The sequence below is a fragment of the Sipha flava genome, unplaced genomic scaffold, assembly GCF_003268045.1.
Source record: "Sipha flava isolate LNK unplaced genomic scaffold, YSA_version1 197_pilon_pilon, whole genome shotgun sequence".
Classification (NCBI taxonomy): Eukaryota; Metazoa; Arthropoda; class Insecta; order Hemiptera; family Aphididae; genus Sipha; species Sipha flava.
Genome location: NW_020272774.1, coordinates 905,460 through 926,157, shown reverse-complemented (window position 1 = coordinate 926,157; position 20,698 = coordinate 905,460). Strand labels below are relative to the sequence as shown.

The 20,698-nt window shown below is 34.8% G+C and overlaps 1 protein-coding gene and 1 pseudogene across 3 annotated transcripts in view; both read left to right on the top strand.

Moving 5' to 3' along the window:
• Positions 1 to 20,698, top strand: part of LOC112681773 (glucose dehydrogenase [FAD, quinone]) — a 48,826-nt gene that overhangs the window by 15,178 nt on the left and 12,950 nt on the right. For 2 of the 3 annotated variants that reach the window (XM_025552086.1, XM_025552084.1), the window contains exon 2: positions 18,765 to 19,021. In XM_025552086.1, the coding sequence (XP_025407871.1) occupies positions 18,785 to 19,021 (237 nt within the window). In that variant the 5' untranslated portion in view covers positions 18,765 to 18,784. Of the gene's footprint in view, positions 1 to 17,894; positions 17,998 to 18,764; positions 19,022 to 20,698 lie in introns of those variants that run through there. The other variant, XM_025552085.1, reaches the window with a different exon arrangement.
• Positions 15,697 to 18,433, top strand: LOC112681805 (annotated as a pseudogene).

Below are 20,698 nucleotides of genomic sequence, written 5' to 3'. Positions count from 1 at the left end.
TTATTCAATCGCCCGAAAAAACGATATTGTTATGCGATGGAATCGATTCGTCCGCAACGGATATTGTACAACATAAAATCAAAGGTTTTCGGATAGTAGTGAGTTTCGAGTAGGTTCTCGGAGCGCATTTTGGCACTTGTTTCGCGCGAGTCGTCTAGGTCGTGGAATCCGATTGTCGACACATCTGCGTAGAAGTACGGAAACTTGAACGACGGCATTGCTGACTTATCCGCGGATTCTCGGTTCACCGTTCCAGGACAACCCCCCAGGAGTGTTGGTCGTGCAACGCGCAGCGGGACCTTGGTCCGCGGCGAGATAATATCGCATGTGTTGGCGGAAAAGCCGCAAAATTACACCTTCGGTCGGATCTTGATGTGAAATCGGATCAGAACAACCCGGCTGCGGCAGCAGTCGAGCAACATATGATCGTATTCCATCCAACCCTATTTCCATCGCGCGCAAACGCGTACCGAAGGTCTGCGGCGTAGTTAGGGGCGTCGTTACAGCTGCCGTAAGGAAAAAAAAACAGTACACATTATATAGGTAAAAGCGTTCGATGCGAGATAAGTCCCTATACGTCTCAGGATTTCGGTAGGTGTTCCGCTGAAGCGTTTAGGGCGATGAAAAAGCATTCACCAATAACCAGCCGAGAAGCCGAATTGTTTTCCGATATCTTGCCGAACAGCAAAGAGAAAAGATTATCATCTGAGTATGCGATACGGATTTACCGATTTTAGCAGTCGTCAGATAAAGTGTTGTCGATTTTTATAAACGTACCGGAGCTGGGCATTTGTCATGGTTCGCTCCCCCCCCCCCCCCAAATTATACCCTAGGGCGTAGTGCACATAATCTCGTTTTTGCTGTCATCCACGCATGCGCGGTCGTAACGGTCGACGAAACAAATCGAACGAACAAGACCACGGCTATCTACGGGCGTATGACGACAGATGGACAAATGGTGGGCGGATCGCGATTATAGTTATTATTTTCGTATGGAGAAATAAAAGAACAACGGAAACACTTAAAAATATATATAAACAAAAATATATAACATGTATAAAATTGCGAGATATTCAACAGTGATAAAACTCAAAAATAAACAAATGCTGCGGTTATAGTTGAGCCGCTGTGAAATTGCGGACTGCACGATTCGCAAAACGATGGTGACGCGATGATCGCTGGAAACGCGATCATACTGTATCTGTATAATTATTTTAATGATATTATCAAATGGTTTATTATTTTATTTGTTCCTATTCCTCGGGCCACAATCCGAGTTCGTGTGTACCTTACGCAACGTCGGTCGTCTGTCGAGCGTTGTACGTATACATATATTTACTTGGTCATACCCATTTTATAATCATAATTTTACAACAGAACTGAGAAACTGATTCGAATTCGTCGGACACTCAAAACTGCATGACTATAAGACGAGTATAACTGCTTCGACGCGACACGGGACTGTATCGGTCGCAATAATCAATAAGTGCAGCTACGACGAAATTTCGACGATCGTCCGCGTCAATTATATAATTTTCCAACAATCATAGTTTTTTTTTTTTTTTGTCTCCTTCTCTAACGTCGCCGAAATACGCGTTGTAATGTGTATGGAAATGATATAGTAATAATAATAATAATAATAATCTATTCTGCGGCTGTAGCGTCGAACAAAATAATAATATACGATTCGGACAACGAACCGATGGTAAAGACGGTTTACCATTATTATTTTTATTATTATAGTTACTGCCATCGTAATCGAATGTCATTTGTTCGGACAATATGTTGTAACGTATCGGATAATAACAATAATAATTTCTCTTGGTCGACTTTCAATTACAAAAACCGTTCGCACATTACAAAATAAAACAGTTTCTATTGCGGCGTGATCGTCGGCGTGTCCGCACATCGCGCGGATTTTCTTCCAATCGTTTGCATTATCGTCGTGATGATTTCGGTCCGCTCCCTCGCACTTGTACACGCACGCTTACCTGTTCGAACAAAAACGTGTAATATTCTTCCGTCGGAACCGAACGTTTTCCCGGTGTATTTCACAACGTTTTTCCTGAGGAACACCTGTTGCTCCAACCCTCCGTGCGATTAATGAACGCGCGTGTAACCTCGGCTAGCGAATGTAGACATTTTTTTTCTTTTCAACGTTCTTGTCAATAATTTATATCGTGGACTCGTATATTCGATTTCGCGAACATGTGCAATGTTTGCATGGTTCTCGCGGCGTGAAATAAAACCGATGTTTACCAAACGCGTTTGCGTACATTCATAGTAATACGGATCCGAACGCACTTGGCTGCAAAGTATTACGTTTTATTGTAAACGTTAACCATTACGTTTTCCGAAACGTTCTAACCCGATTGAGTAACACTGAGACAGAAAAATAAACTGTGCGCGTATCGTAAACTTGTTGGATTTTTTCGATTCCATCGACGACGGCGAGTTTGTGCAGATCTTGCAACGAGATTACGATCAACAAACGCAGCAAACGTAACCGTACGCGCATCCTAGTTGGCGTAGTTGTTAAAACGATAAATCGTCGACCGCGTAATTATTTTATTCTTAACCCAATAATGTTCAGAGCAATGTCTATACGCTATCGGTGCAGTAAATAATATTTCACGAACTGAAACTGCAGTGGTTCAGTTGTCGTAATTTATTATTATTGTAATACGTAGACTGTACAGCGTACATTATACATACATATATATAATTTTATAAAAAAATAGCACTGTATGTTTAGCGTGAGCTGCGGCCTCCGACAATAAAGTTATGAAATTGAACGCGTAAAAAAGTGTTATTAAGTATGATTACAATAATAACACATGCACATACCGCAGGAATCGTTTATTGTGACCTCGAAGGGACCCGGAATAATTGTCACATTAGCTGCTGATACGTCGTATCGCGTACGTATATGTATTTTCGGTATAATAACCCGTAATGTATTTTCACCGGGTCTTGTATACAATATATTAAAATATATTTTAAAATCGGACATTATTGCCGGTCGGCCGTATTTTAATATACGTATATCATAACGCACATGTCGCATTATATTATTATAATATATGTCGTGTACACGTTATTATTAGTATTATTACTGTTGATCAGCGGACAACGTGTTGCCAACGGCAGTCTCCATCGCATGGGCGTTTTTAACTAAACGACCGATCTCTTAAGCACACATACTTCGAATACAGACGCTTACTTACAAACCGGTGTACATTTAATACCAACTATAAATTCTATTCCACGTCAATCAAACCAATCAAACGTACCTGTAACCACTCGTAGTTCATTTCAAGGGTTTCAGTTTGGTTCTATTTGTTTATACACAACGACGAAAACGAATTGTACGTAATCGTCATGTCGTAATGGTGTATAAGTATCGAATTCTCTACCAATTCCAATCAACAGTTTTTACCCGCAACTGAACATATATATTATATTTAACAGACAGTTATTAGCGCCATGTTCGTCAAACCGTCAATAATTAACTGCAAGAAAACGTTGTTAAGTTACAGAGGTTAACTAGATCGATCAAAACATTTGCATGTCGACGATGGCTTTATACAACATTGACTTCCGAGTCCCAACACGTTTTTATCGTCAAAAATTATTTTTTTTATTTTTTTATTTTTGCGAAACACTTTACGTTAACGACTAATTCGGGAGTTTTTAATCTTGCATAGTCTACGTTTTCTATAATCTACTGTGTCGAAGTTATGCACAGCGTAGTATAAAACCCTAAGTTCTGATCGGCTACGCATTACGCACAGTGTTTATTTATAAACATCCAATACGTATGATATTTTGCTCGTTCGTGCAAGCAAACAAGATTCCTCATTGCGTACACTATCACGGTGTACGTGCGTATAGCTGCTGCAGCGGTTTCCGTGCGGCGATTTTTCGCCATCGGTTTGACGTCCAGGGATCGTGCACAAATCATGTGGCTCGGTTAAGCTGGTGTCGTCACGAGACCGAAACTGGTGCTTGTAGCCGCGTGCAGACTTTGGCACTCGACTGCAGTCGACCGAAACTTGAAGCTCAGGTCTATAGCTGGTTTTGCCGATTTTATAGAAAAGCACCGAGATCGGACAGAATTTACACACACTGCGATTTCATGATACAAAAATATGTGTAGACCCGTCTGGATCGATTCGCAAGCGTTTGATTTTAGGTACAAAACACCAGTGGCATGGGAAAAAGGGTTATTAAAATTCCGTTGCCAATGTAATCATTTTATATCTATTGATTAATAGGTAATAATTTAATTATATAATCATATAAGCTCCCTTTAATGACAACTTGTAAGAACTTGATAAAAATCCAATGTTCAATATTCATGTATATTATAACAGCCAACGGGTGGGCAGTGAGCGCTTCTCCTGAATTCGTCGGTATATGGGTGGGCGTTAGAAAACAATCGTCTCAAATTCTTGTATGAGAAAATATTTGAATTCCCCACGCCATTGCAAAGCAATGCAGTTTCTTCCCGACATTTCCGTAAAAGTCTTGTGTTGAGCGACTGAAAAATCCAATTGATACTAGTAGGGTGATAAGGATTCATTCCTAATACGGACACGTCGAGAGCGGCTTTTGAAACTAACATTTCTAAATAAAAATATATTATTCTGATGATCACTTCGAAACGATCGTACTTGTAAGTTGTATTTGTTCTTTGTTAGTAGTGTTATAATATTTATCACCCAGGTACAAGTAACTCATAACGATTCAGGCGATTTTTCGTTGTATATACTATGTACTACGAACATGTTCGTAACACAACAATAAATAACGGTTCCCGCCAAAATAAAATTGTAATAATTTTTAATTTTATTGCGTATCTATGTACTATATAATATTATTATAAACTCGTAATTGGGAAATTAAATAAGCACTTAAAATACACTTGGGCGTGCACGCTTTGACAGCGTATAAAAAAATACAGAAATTATTACCGAAACGGGTTTTAATTTTAATCTAAACGCAAATTTCATCTACTCGCACATTGTTTTGATCCACCATAAATATTATACTATAACTCAAAGGTCTTGGGCAGAGTTAGACTTAGGTATAGCTAATAATGAAAATAAAATACCGGATGAAGACACGAATAGAATTTGAAGTTAACTACATTTATCTAAATACATACATTTTGATCCGGATACATACTGTAAAAAAACTGTGATTTCTTCAAATAGATACTTACGATTTTACATTATATATTTTTTATTGTACGAAGTTAATAAAGTTTAAAAATATATCGATTGGACAAAAATAAAGCGACTTACAGTAAAAACGAATGAGGTGCATACGCAAAAATGATGAAAATATAAAAATTTCATAGAACATTATTAAGTGTTATTATTATTAAAGTGTCATCATCATTGAGATGTCAAAAATAATCTAGAAATAATGTGCCATCAAATATTATCACATAACGTTAGTAAATTATGACATTATGATATTAATCCCGTTGAAAGTAGTATGTCGTGCTATTATTATCATGAGCATTTGAACGAAACCAACGTGACGGCGTAGTGTAATATCATTATGCACTGAAGATTTTAGACAAAAATCAGATTGTAGCAATTTCATAATTTTTTCAAGACGTGCCCGCATTAAGGACGAGAAGTTTCTAGACAACGCAAGGACCTCGATGCAGCGTGCACTGCGCAATCCCGGTAATGGGTCATCAAATCTTGTATTTTCACGAACACCTGAACGCACCAGGGACTGATTTAGTTCTTTACTTGGAGAGGGGGCAATATTATTTGGTATGTATACATACGTACTCAAACTATAGTAAAATTAGTCAACCTATGATGCAAATACATACTATATTACATGCATACATATAATTACGTGTTACACAAACTATACATCAATGAAACTATTTTACATAATAAAGACTAAGATGTCTTGGGAAGGATGGTCCCGTAGCCTCACCCCCTAAAAGCCACCATTGGTACGCACGCGATCGGAGTTCACCGAACGGACGATGGCTACGATACGTGTATGTTGTTATACATTCAAATCGCAATTGTCGTCAGACGTATTAACTATACGAGTAGTTAGGTTAGGCTTATATGCGCGACAATAAGGCAAATTTCACGCGTAGAGCGTTAAACGCGCGTTTTTAAATCATTGTTCACATGGATTTCATATTTTACACGTTAAGCGTGCGTGTATATACCAGTCAGTGGAATTTTGTAATCCATCCAAGATGGACGTCGCAAAATTTGCATGCTTCTGGATTTTGTACAGAATAAGGCTGCGTTATGGGCAGTTAAATTAAAAATATTGGTTACTCTGTATCCGATTATTGAAATCTATGTCTTTGAAAAAAATAAGTATATTGGGGAGCAAATGCGTGAATAAGAATCGTAACCGAGATCTACCGCCTGGAGCACGTGTTGCGACTGAATGCACCAATGGAAATGAACAAAACGTTTTGACATGTTCTAACACGCAATGACAAGGCAGGGGGGAAAGGGTTGTAACCCCCCCTCCCCCGAAATTTTCTCCGATGTCTAGGTTAAAATTTACATATTTTACAAGTTTGAAGTATGAAGAGCTTGTATTGAATACCTAGTATCATTGATTATAGAATAGTCTATTCTATTATCAATGCTATTATTTAAGTCAAAATATATTAAGGATTTGCATAATTTTGTTAATTGTAAAATGTATTATATTTTTATCTTGCCCCCCCCCCCCCGGAAAAAATCCTGTGTGCGTCATTGTGACAAGGTGTTGTTTGCGTTACCGTTGCGTTGAATACATTTCTTCTCCCGAACGCGCATTATCATGTATTTGTAGTAATTCATTTTCAAAACGATAATGTTAAACCGACACAAGCCCGTGTACAGGGGAGGGGTTGGGAATTCAACCTCCCCACCTCAAAGTTTTTTAAGTCAGATCACATATTCATACAATAACAAAGATTAACTATAAGATTATGTATATTTTATGTACAACTACTGTTCATTTTCAGTGTTTTTTGCCATTTTTAGACTACATCAAAAATCAATTGATTGAAAGATTTTTAAAACTTAATTACATTAATTCTGGTTTGCAAAAACTGCTTCTGAGTGTTCGAATTCAATTAAATCAGATGACTAATGACTTTGAAAAATGTATATCAATCAATATCGGATCTAGGGGAAAACAAGTGGGTATGCTTATCCCAAGCACTGTCGGTATACAGGCATTCTTAAATAGTTCATGAACACACCCCGTACAACCACCTACGTAAGGGTGTTTCATTTTATTAGTCTCAGGTGTCAGTTTTCTTAGATCCGGCACTGATTCCGATAAACATCGGACAAATAATTATTAAATAAATTCCAGAATACCACACAGGTAGACTTTTTTATGATTTAAAATTGTATTTAATCATTTTTTTTTATTTATAATTATTATAGTTTGAATATATTTTTATACATTTTGTACACACGCATACTGTAAAATTTTATCAATTAAAATAATAATGTAATTATGTATATTTATTTGCTAATTGAAAATATTTCCACCCTATCCCCATGTATACGTACTTGGACGGGTTGATGAACTAAAAATGTAACAGCTGTATCGTCGGCACTAAAACAGTATGTAATATTCGAACGCATAATAATATTATTGTAAAGAGTGTGGTTTGTGATAATATACGTAATAATACTGACCAATATGATACACGTGCGCATCGAACAATCTTGATTATATTTAAAAAATTACGCACATTGTTCTTTATAAATGGTTATACGTACCTACACTAGAAAATTTAAGTACCATTTGCGGAAAGAAAGAGAAGAAAAAACAGTAGTACAAATATCGAACTAATCTTCAGTCGTTTTTGAATTCAAGTGTTTTTATTTACTCATGTGCGGAGAAAACAATGAAGCCGGTAGCATTAATTCTTTTGTTTCCGCTATCATTATTTTCCCCATTATACAATGCAATGGAACATAATATCTAGATAATGCCATGTGTTCACGTTCAGTTCTTATAGTCTTTCCGTTGCTTTAAGAATATATTTCACACCGCACGTCATACGAGCATACTTTCTGGTGTTTTTTTCGACTGTTACGGCAATATTGTAATTATTTAATTTCGTTTTCAACAAAACATAATCGCGTACAACTGTTTAATATTTGCCGTAAATTATATGGCATATATATATATGAGGTATAGCTATAGTCTGGAACCAACATTTTGTAATACACAAACTATTTTTACGTTTGCATGTGGAATAAGACTAAAAATTGTTTTCAAAAGAGCGATTATATGTTGATCATTAACGCCGAGAAGACCGTTGGAGTTTCATCTAGCACAGGTGGGTTGCAGCGGTACAAGATTTTTTACATGTACGAATTATTGATAAATGATTATTAATTCTAATTAATCGTGTTCTCGCGTTTAAATTACTGTTTAAACCACGTTCCACGTTTACAACATAAACTGTCGCCTCTTTAGATTACATTGTGTTTCGATGTTTCGTATGTAAATGGATTATATATTCTGTACGTATTATTGCGCTATGGTGAAAATAAAAAGCACGTCGTTGTACCTTCAAACACATAAATCAATCATTGAAGAATGAAAATCAAAAGCGGATGCAATGTTCATCGGGTAAAATAGTGTATTCCGCGCAAAATTAATATTCAGTACTAAATTGTTTGTTTTAATAAAAAAAATAATTCGTATAGGCAACACTTCATATAAACACCCTCCAAAGGGATGCAATTAAAAAGCATTTACAAATTTTCCGGTTAAATGTTTTCGTCTTAAACCACCACCGCCGGTGTTTTATTTGAATCGCACGTTAGATAGCCGAATAACATTTTACCGAAAGTTTTCCGGTTGAAAAATTCATCGCATTACGAAACTTTCGGTGCGCGTACTAACTACTCGAATGTTTGAAAGAGCAGTGATGAGGGGGTTGTCGAAACATAATAATAGTTGAATACGATTTTTTCCTGACCATTGTTTTCGGATGAGACGGTCGAACGGATCTCGGACGGACATTACGGACGCGCATTCGTCGGTTCGACCGATTTCGCCGTCACGGTCAAACGATCGACCGGTTAGTCGTCACGATGCAAATTAATCCATTATTACCGTATGAATTTGTAATGTAATACGTAAAATAAACCGCGGGTTAACAAATGCATTCACTTGTCGAGGCAGGCACGCGTCACGACGTGTGTATCATGGTGAACCTTGTAACAAAACTGCGGTCGATGATTATTGAAAATCGTAAAAGCAGTAATAACAGTAAATCACTTTTTACGACGCGAGCTGGGTTAAACTAATAAAAAAAAAAAATTAAAAAAATAACAATCATAATAATCAAACTCCCTTTCAAACAGAATTAATTTTTAATCTTCAAGTACTAAGGTTTTTCGTTAACTGTACAATATCGATTCGCATCATGATTCCACTCAACCGACTCGCTTACCTTCGGCTAAAAAACCGAATGAGCAACGGGTTCAATGAACAAAATAAAATCATTGTGGATATCGGGAAATTCCCGAAAACATGAATAATATAATACTTGTAAATAAATAAACAGTGTATACATAGAAATAAATAAATGCTAAGCCTGGAGTGTTATTGTATTTGTAAAGTATGACTGATTTCGAATTAAAAAATCATCGTCAGGTATATGCAAATTTGCATTTTACATTATTTACTTAAGTAAATAAAATTTGCAACTCTTTAATTGTATTATGTATAATATGATGAAGTAAATCCGTGCGCCTGAAAACAAGACTAAACGTATTAATTAAATCCATTATTATTATTATTATTATTATTATTGGCCGACAGATAAGCAGTGTCGAAACATCTGTCGTGAGCAGCAGAGACGCGTCGCCGTCATGGTCTGAGTACTCGAATAATTGTTTGGAAAATCAAATCGCCAGTCGATTATAATGAAAACGTGTGAACGAGTTCATGCCTATTATTGTGATAATTTAAAGCGAATTAAAATTCGAAGAAAAAATGTTGATACATTTATTCGACGAACACGGAGACTCGAATCGTTACGAGATCCCAGTTTTTAATTATTTATGTTATCAAATTGACTACTTTGGTCGTAAATTGAATCAAAAACGCAGGACTTGCACATAAGTAATAATGATCCGACTCAACGACTTATATTATGTTACGATTAACGGTATTTACGCAATAGATCCATATGATTGTTAAACCGGATGAATGGTATTACGTACAACGCGACCTAGAATGACTGTTCACGATTTAAACAACGCAAAGACGTAAAAATATCGGCGTAATAATTATTAAAGAGCGCATAATTGTTTTTTTTTTTTTTAGAAATTTACAATCTGTAATTAATTGTATAAAATAAGCAAAATCGATGTACATAACATAAAATAAGGAACAAGAAGCACATGATGAGAAAAGTCATCAGCCGGATGGTACTCTTTAGAATTATTTATTCAATCAACATTATTTCAATTATTTAATATTATTTTACACGAAATCGCATGGCCCTTGAAATATTCCCAAACAATTTCGTTTAAATAAAAGCGGTACATTAAATTATTATCATGCGATAATTATGTGAGTTGCGTAGACAATTGATAATAACTGTTGCCTTTATGACAAATATTATTATTACGGTTCGAACGTTAAAATAATAAGTTAATTTCAAACCACGCTCATATGGACAACGACGATTCGATATTTTTAAACATTATAATGTTCTTGAGCGTGCAATACTGATCTACGAGTAAACTGCGAGATAATATATTCGTTCGCGCATTCGTTTGGAATTTGACGAAACGCTTAGCCACCGGCATTCACGATTAATCGAAGAACTGTAAAAGACCTAGATAAACGTGGTAAAGAACTTTTCAAACGGTAAAATAGTCTAATTCTGCTAAAATATTGTTTAAATTTCAAAAGTGAAGACATTTTCTATACTGTCGTCTTACTCTTGAAATCGAAACGGTACAACTTAGGGCAGCATTGTAAGTACAAAATGAATGGAATTGTGACGTTCAGAAGTTTCGACATAAATTTTACAAATATACCTATACTTCTTGAATACATTATATACCGATAAATTCGTATAAAGTTGTTCTACCGAATAATAGCTGATGATTCGGCGTTTCATTAAATTCGGTGGTAATCGACGGAAAATATGTTTTGTTTTATTTATTATTTTATTCTGACCATAAATAGTTATCTAACGGTGTGTATCACAGTCAGAACAATTTTTTATGATATGTGTAATTTGAGAAACAGAACAAAACGCAGTGGTTCTGCATTACATTTTAGAGAAAAACGATTGATGCATTGGTTATTAAATGGTTTTTTTTCCTGCAATCAATCTCTCAGACAGTAAGAATGCTTAAACGGTCTCATTAAATATTTTAACATATCGGAAGTTGTTCAAAGAAGATATACTTTATTTATATTCAACGATTTATATGTCCACTGTTATGAATGAATAAGCGCTTTTGATCTCCGACTATTTTAGTTTTGACCGTGGAGCCAAAATGTTGGTGAAGAATATTCGATCTGAGCCGTTTACATTGCCATGCACCTCATTGGGACACATCCATTTCTTTTTTACCATTCGTGCGAGAGATTACGACATGATTAACTTCTATAAAAGGATCTCTAAAAACCAAAGTGTTCAAAAAGTATTTTTCGCTGAGAGACTAAATGGTCATGACATTTGCAGTGCAAGCAATGAATTCGTCTTCGATTCCTGTACAAGTCGGGGTGTTATTCACAACATTGTTTACTGCAGAACATTAAAACGGCTTACATGAAAAGTTACCCGTGCATTAACAGCACGTAAGTGGATCAGGTGAATAATTAAATATATATACATGTACTCGTATAAGTGTATCGATTTCTCGGGTACGGGACGGGGTAGTCAATCCGTTGGGTAAAAATAACGAACGAAGTGTAAAAATTAACAAATCAATCAAACACAGATATTGCTGATATTTTGTTCGTCCGGTGCGTTACAGTTCAAAGGTGGTCATGAGCTGCGCGTCGCCTGGAAAATTATGTTAGAAATCTGCGGATGCAAAATGACGATCGGGTGTAAACAGTCACACTATACCTCGTCAATACCTCACAGGGCCAAACTGGGTCAAAAATGTCTACCGGAAAAAAAAAAAACTACCCACTAACTTATACCAAAGGTATAAAAATAACTTTAAAAAACCGTATACTTTCATACAAAATGATTGTATATTGTTTTGGAAATTTGAACACTCGAAATTATAATTAAAAACCAAAATACCGTTTATTTAATTTTAGACGGTTTCTAATACAATCGCATTAGAAAATGTCACACACAGTTACACAACGAGCCTAAACTGATAAACCGAAAAAAAATTCCCAACGAATACAAACACCCGACCTGCATAATTGTTACGTAGCTCCATCCAGCCACGATCGGATACCCGATCCTAAGTAGACCGACCGACATCGCGCAGTATCGTACGGTGTTCCGGACGAACATTGTATAACATTGCACGCTCGCCGAGATCCGAAAAGATTTTCGTCGTTTGCCGGACCGGAACGTTTCTTGTCCGAGGTTTTGTGTGTTCCCATCCGGAAACGGCAGTCGGCGTTGCTAAGGCTGGGTGCATACGGTTATCATTCGCGTGCGTGTATAATACAGCGAACGAACACAGACGTGCGACGGTCGAAAGTGTACGAGTGTAGTCGTGCGCGCAAAACATCCACTCGGCGAACGGTAAACGATACGTGTTCACACCGTAAAGACCTTTGCAGTAGAGTTTGCGTTCGATTATTATTTCGTTTCGCCTTTCAAATGTTGCAAAAGACGTACTGCATATTTACGGCACGTCTAGCCGTTATCCGGTCGAGTCGATAGTGTGCGCGAATTCACAGCGGACGATCGGTATTTAAAAATGGGTAGAAAACGGTTGGGTACGTTTGTCCTTTTTGACAACACGATTGCGTACGTTTGTAGATGAGTAACAAAAAGGTGGGTAAGAAAAATAAATAAATACGATTGCATATGAAATTGTATGCAACGTTGTCAAATTTACTAATTTCACCGTATACTCGTATCTAATAAGAATACATGTACAGTTCTATAATAGTTCATAAAAAAAATTAATAATGAAATAATAAATAAAATAAGGATAAATAAATAAAAGAAAAGTAATTAATTAATAAATAAAATTGACAGTTTTTATTTTAATAAAATTATTGTTCATAAATTATTTGAAAATGCTTAAATTTGAATTCCCTGACATCTATAATATACTACTACTTTAACTGAAACTCGGAAAATACCATATAATATAACGAAAATAACGAAATTTCGTTATATTTGATATTATTAACAATAAACATAAAATTATCAATTACCATAAAATCGATAAAATACAAAGTATTTATTTTGACTTTTTCGAGTTCACTCGCATAGGAATGTGGTATACACCAATACCTGTATGAAAATTGACATCAACGCTTAAAACTTCGTACACAATCGTGTAGTTAAAAATCATGTAAAATCGTTCGTAATCGTGTAGCTTAAAAAGGTATCGCCGATAACGAACGTACGCAATCGTGTTTTACCTTAAGGGGATTTGATCCTGGTAGTTTTTAAGGGGTTGAGTATAGGCAATTTGTCATACGTATGTGTGCGAAGTAAATGATCACTATTGTGCAGTGATGTATAAATACCGTATTTTATTTTTTAATTGTATAATACAGTATTTTACAAAAATGTTATGGTGTTAACATAATTGTTAAATATATAACTGCCGGAATATAATAAGAATGTAAGATCAATAATGTTAGACATTATTAGGTCGACCCATAGTAAAAAGAAACAGTAACTAACGTTTAGGAAATTCAATTAATTGTAACTTGTAGCCTGTAGGTAATTAAATAGAATTAGTAGAATTTAGTATAATATTATACTGCAATCTGCTGTTTACGGTTATGATTAATGACTTGAGTTTCTGACTTAGCACTTATCGCACGTATCACTATTCACGTATCACGATTTACAAATATTTCGACTAGAATTATGGAACTTAAGTTAATAGGTCTATCTCTATGGCTAGAATAGTTCTTTATAATGAAAAATGATGCTTATCTATACATATAAAATCCAAATACCACTTACTCACTGATCGTGTATCTCAAAAGCTACGCAACGTACGGACTTGAAATTTGGAATAGAGGTTCTTCTCATATTATCACGTGCATTAAGAATTTTCTAAAATGTTGCGTTTTGGTGGAGTAATTAACAATTATAATTATTCACCGCCAATACGTATTGTGCGGCAAGGCGGCCCGCGGATTTCCAATACCTGCAACTTATCCTTTTTGTCCATCGTCATCGTGTAGATAAGAATAATTGTTCCGAGAAGTTAATCGATAATAATAATATCATGCATCGCGCGTACACCAATACTCATATTATATAATGTATATTAGGGCTTACGATTTCCAACGAGTATTAAAAGTACACGTGTACACGGATTCTGTTAACCATGTATTTACCCGTGTTTTTTTTTACGTACATATAAACGGATTCTCATATATCAATCACGTGTAAATATATACATACACACGGGTTTTTCTTAATTTTGTATGTATTTAGAAAATACAAAATTTAATTTATATTATACAAAACGTTTTTTTTATAAATAGAAATTTTTTTATCTATATTGTTAAATTTGTCCTACGATACAATCGTCTTATTGATGTACAATAATCCTCACTCTGGTTTTACCTTATGCTTAATTTAATAGTTTAATAATAATACTTCCAGATCTGACAACGAAATTGAAAATACCCATCAGTTAGAAATTATTATTCTCAAAGTTTTCACTGCGAAATGTGAGTCGGTATAAACTATTTTTATAATTTTTAAAAGTTAAAATAAATACTTAGCAATACCAGCGACATCTGTCAGTTCTGAAGGATGTTTTTCAACTGCTGGAAATATCATTACGCAAAAAAGGAATTGTTTTTTGACAGAAAATATAAATTCCAGTGGCGGATCTAGGAGGGTTCAGGGGGTCAGCTGACCCACAGTTAATATTTGTTAACAAAATTGGCCTCTTGGAAATTTTTTTCTCTTTTTAGACCTTGATTTGGACTTTTGGACAGTTGGTCCATCGGAGTTACTTGAAAAATGAATGTCATGTATATACAAAATTTAAAATTATTCAATTCATAATTTATATTTTAAATTATATCGTTTTAGTAGAAAGTTAAGTAAATTATATTTATTCATATCATAGTAAATAATCAAATTATTTCATGTTTTTATTTTGGAAATTGGAATTTTCAATTACTATTAACACGATATAGAATTTTATCTTTTCGAATTCGATACCATGTTGATAAACTATTATCTGATAAATAAATTTTAAGGTTACTTCTTAAAGTTGCGTAAAAATTAAGTATTCATTTATTGGCTACGCTGCAAATTTGAAAAGTGATATACTGTTTTAAATTCACTATGTTTTACCGTTTCATGTATTAGTGCAGTAGCATGACAATATTGACAAAATAGATCTATTTTGTCATGTGTAGTAACTATTAGTATACATATTATCACGTTTAATATACGGTTAAGTGAAGTTTTTATTCTTATTTTACGTATTTTGCGTGAATTAAAAACAATTTGAAAAAATGTCTAAAATACGAAAAAATATTAAGACTTCGATAAACCAGTGGATTGAACCATATAATAGAGACACTATTGTATTCACAACTAATGAAAACGTAATCTATTGTCAGGTATGACAAAATCTCCAAGTACCGTGTAATAAAAAATTTCAAATCACACAACATGTTCATACATCTTTTTATACTGATTCCTTGAAATGAAGTTTAAATAATAAAAAACAAATGCTATTGGAAAATGTTTACAAATCTAAAACCAATAATTTTAATGAAGATCTCTGTTTGAGCTTAGTAGCTGCCAACATACCATGGTTTAAACTCCTAGTTCCACAATTTAGAGATTTCTTGCTAAAATACACGAATCAACATATACCAGACGAGAGTTTACTTCACAATTTTATCTCGAGCCACGTTATAATAAAATAATAAAATACATAAGAGAAAAAGTAGGGGATTCGTATATTTTTTTTAATTGTAAACGAAACAACAGATATTAATGGTACCTACATAGCTAATATTTTAATAGGTGCGTTAAGTAGTGAAATCTCTTGCAATTCATTTTTAATTGCTAGTAAAAAAAACTAGAAAAATCAAATCATTCTACTATTGCACATTTTGTTAATGATGGCTTAAGAATTTTGTGACCAAGTGGTGGTAATGACGAATAAGTTTTGCTATTATTACCAGATGCAGCTCCATATATGATAAAGGCAGGTAAGACATTAAATTTATTTTCCCTAAAATGATACATGTCACATGCCTAGCACATATGCTTTAAAAAATTGCTGAAAATGTGAGAGAATTATTTCTAAATGTTAATACACTGGTAAATAATTTTAAAAAATTGTTCTTAAAAGCTTTTCGTATAGAAATCTACAAATATGTCATGCCAAATGTAGCTTTACCACCAGAACCTTACTCACCAGGTGGGGTACTCGGATTGAAGCAGCTACCTTTTGTGCTAATAATTTTGAACAGCTTAAAATTAATTATCATTGAAAAATTGAAAGAAAAAAATATAGTCAGTACAAAAAAAATGTGAAAATATGCCTGTTAGAATCTGTTAAAACTGATTTTACATTTATTAAAACTAATTTTTTTATATTTGTTAAAATTATTAAAAAATTAAGGTCATCTAATTTATCATTGTTTGATACGACAAAAATTGTTAATGAAACTATTTTAAACATGGAAATAGTATCTGGAAATAATGGAAGAATTATTAAAGAGAAAGTTTCTGATTTAATACCCAAAAATAGTGGTTTTAAAATATTGAAACATATATCAGATGTTTTATCCGGAAAAAAGAAAGTTTCTTACCACCAAATTTTACACCCATGATGAGTACTTGTATGAAATATGCACCTATAATATCTGTGGACGTCGAATGGTCGTTTAGTACTTACAAAGTGATATTCACTTAAAAAAGAACCAACATGACCCCGCAAAATATGGAAATGTATATTGTAATTAATTGTTATGAAAACAAAAAATAATGGTTTCTTTACATTTAAATATTTTTTTATATATACTTAAATATTTTGTTGATTTAATTTAATTTGATGCTGAAAGGTCCAACACTCCCAATTTTGTTATATTTGTTATGTTATAAATCTATTAAATTTGTAGTTGGTAAAGTAATATAAATTTATGATGCATATTTGAGCATATTTTTCAATTATTTGTGCGTATTAACGCATATTTTGACTCTTTTGCTTTGCATATTTGCCACATTTTTAGTGCATATAATTTCGGTCTCTAATTATAATATTAACAATAATAATACGGGAGTATACACTCACACGTTTCGGACGGCGCTCCGGCCGAACAGGTTAGGTTAGATTATAATATTAATTGAGACAGTAAAAAAAAAAAAAAAAAATAGAATAATAACGTAATAACATTGGAAAGGTTATTCCCTAGATATTGAGTCGGTGGTTTTCATTTTGATACACGCGCGCGTATCCCGTCCGCGAAACAACCTTGAGCTAACCGCAAGAAAAAAAAGAACACTGATAACATAACATGTCCATCGGTTTTTGAAAATCGTGCATAAAAAAAAAAATAACAACAGCAATAATTGGTTACGGTAAATAAAATGATTACACGTTACGTCGCTATTATTTTTTACAACGGTCTCCGAAAATATACATGTAATAATAAACGCGGCGGCGTAAAATGTCGAAAAAAGTTTCTACGCAGAATCGCAAGACGACGTACAAACGTATTCGTATTTCATTATACGTGTACGCGTCTGTCGATGGGTCCGAAAAGGAACGACCGAACTTCGAACATAATTTTAGCCAGGTAACAAAATCAATCATATTTTACGCAACGATCTATTTACGTCGGCGTCGCAGCGCGCATAAAACACGTACATTCAACATCATGTACTCCTAAAGCATCTCGACAATAGGATAGTGACGATGGTATGGCACTTACCGATATTATTCCATCGACGGCCATTCGATTGGCCTCCGAAGAAAATGCTTTCAACTGGGAAAACTAGAAAGTTGAATCGACCGCTTAAAATACTTGCGTTTTATGATAATCGTAGGAATATTGTTTTTGTCGAAAAAATTGTTATCCAATAAATCGGCGGCGCTCGGGAAAAAATATGCTAAATCACAACAACTTATAATTTGTAATCGTTTATTTCTTTACAAAGTAATTTATTTTCTTTCAAATATTATGCAAAATATCGGTCATTTTCTTATTTGCGATTAAATTTAATTCAGTTTGATAATTTTAACTTCGTGAGTTTTTACCGAGCACCACCGAGAAAAAACATAAAAAATGTATAGAAATATAGAATTCGACGAATCTTCCGCCGTTACTTCTTCCTGTCAAATAGTCTTGTAGTCATACTTTCTGCCGCGTACGTATTACTTATTGACTATTGCGGGTCACAAATCGTACACCTGTATGTATTATTGTTTTTTTTTTTTTTTTTTTTTAATTAAAAAAATATATTTTAATGATACATAACGTCAAATTTATCGCAACGTGGAAAGGAAAGGCACGAGGTCTGTTGAAAATATTTTTTAAAATCGTACAACCCTATATGGTTTTAGATTGTAACGTCGCCGCAAAGATGAGTAGCAACTGCAACTGTCCGGTCACCCAACCAGGTCCGACGTTGGCCAGCACGTGCGGCGGATCGGCTTTCATGTTATTCATGGGCTTGCTGGAGGTGTTCATCAGGTCGCAGTGCGACATCGAGGACCCATGCGGCCGTCCCTTGCCGAGAGCGTTTCCGGACAAGGAGTACGACTTCATCGTCGTGGGCGGCGGGTCCGCGGGCAGCGTGGTGGCGAGCAGACTCAGCGAGGTAAATAAACAGTGATTTAAGCGTGATGTCAACGAGCACCATGTTTTCTCTCGAATTTCAGTTCTTACCTCTCATGGTTTTCTCCAAACTTAGCTACAGTTCGAAAAATGTTGATATCAACCAACCTCCTGAAAAAAATGTGGTTTTGTATAAAATACCCATTTACTGTAAGCCATCGTTATTATAAATATTATTATTCGCATAACGATACAATAATGATAAATTAATATTACCCGTTCGTTTAAATCGGTCTATTGATTTACAGAAGTGTAAACATTATACGAGCATTTAGCGGATCTGCATGTCCCCTCTAGGGCATCTCCAGACGTTCCGATAAAACCATTTTATTCGTCGGTCACTTCGAAAAAGTGATGTTTTACGAGTAATCTCTTTGTACATATTGTTATGACAACACTGACTACGCAACCGAAATCAACGGTTTTTCCGGTAACACAGGGTAGTGTTCTCGCATGGATGGATTGGCGTACTATGACAATACAAGGGTAGTTGCCAAAGTATTATTCAATCAGCGTTCGAAAACCGTAACGTTGTCAGTGGCGTACCTGTGGGGAAGGAAGGGCAACAGGGGATTTTGCCCCTCCCCCTCCCGAGAAGTTTTTTGATGCCATAATGCAAATTAATTGTTGAGCTTAAATAATGTAAATTATAAATATTTTTAATTTTCACTGATAATAATCGTGTTTGATATCAAAAGTTAATAATGTTTTAAAGGTACGCCACTGAACGTTGTACCTTAATGTTAAACACTGTGTACGGAAATTATATATCACAGGGAGTTGTGCGTTCGTGTCTTACGCGTGGAAAAAAAATCGTTTAATTTGATGAATTTCATAAAGCGGTGCACATGACACGACGTGGTTATAAGCCAACAATAAGACCACGAGTTTTCATGCTGGGTTGTCATGAAAAAAGACGCCGCCAAACCGAAACGTCGAGAATAATATAGATTTATACACTTTCTCGGAGATTTCTCGTGCGCGATGTACTTATAATTATGATTTGATTGTCAAACACTTTTCAGAAGGTGTACACGTGTGCGGACGACAGATGTGCAAAACATTACACCGCGGTGGACATTGCTCGAAACCCGGCGAAAGCCATCCGTAATGGGTTTTCGATTCAGAATCACAGAACTGCGCGTTAATATTGTCCCGTACCGCCGCCACCCACCGCCATCGTATTTCCAAAACGATCTGTAGAGATCTCGATTAACCCGAAAATGGTTAACGATTCGTAACACGCGTTTCGTAACTAGCCTGAAGGTTTTGGAACGGCTCATCCGCCCAGGAAAAGATAATTCCTGGTTAGGCCAAATTCTATGGTTACATGTTATAGCCTTATAATATTTTTCATACGAATCCATACTCAACCAGATCTTAAATGAAAACTAAATATTTTCAAAATGCAAGTAGAGTTAAAAAAAAATGTTAAGTTTCAAGTTTCGTGAGTAAATCGATAGCGAGTCCAAATACATGTATTTTTAGTTTCTTGGCTCGTCCGTTTTACATTTAAGAATAAATATATTTTCTTTGTACTCACAATATAGTAACCAATGTGTTCGTGTAGAATTCGGAGTTCTTTTTCAATATGGTTATCATATTGTTATTGGTGGCCTGTACGAACTTGTAAAAATACAATAGTATACATAATGTTGGT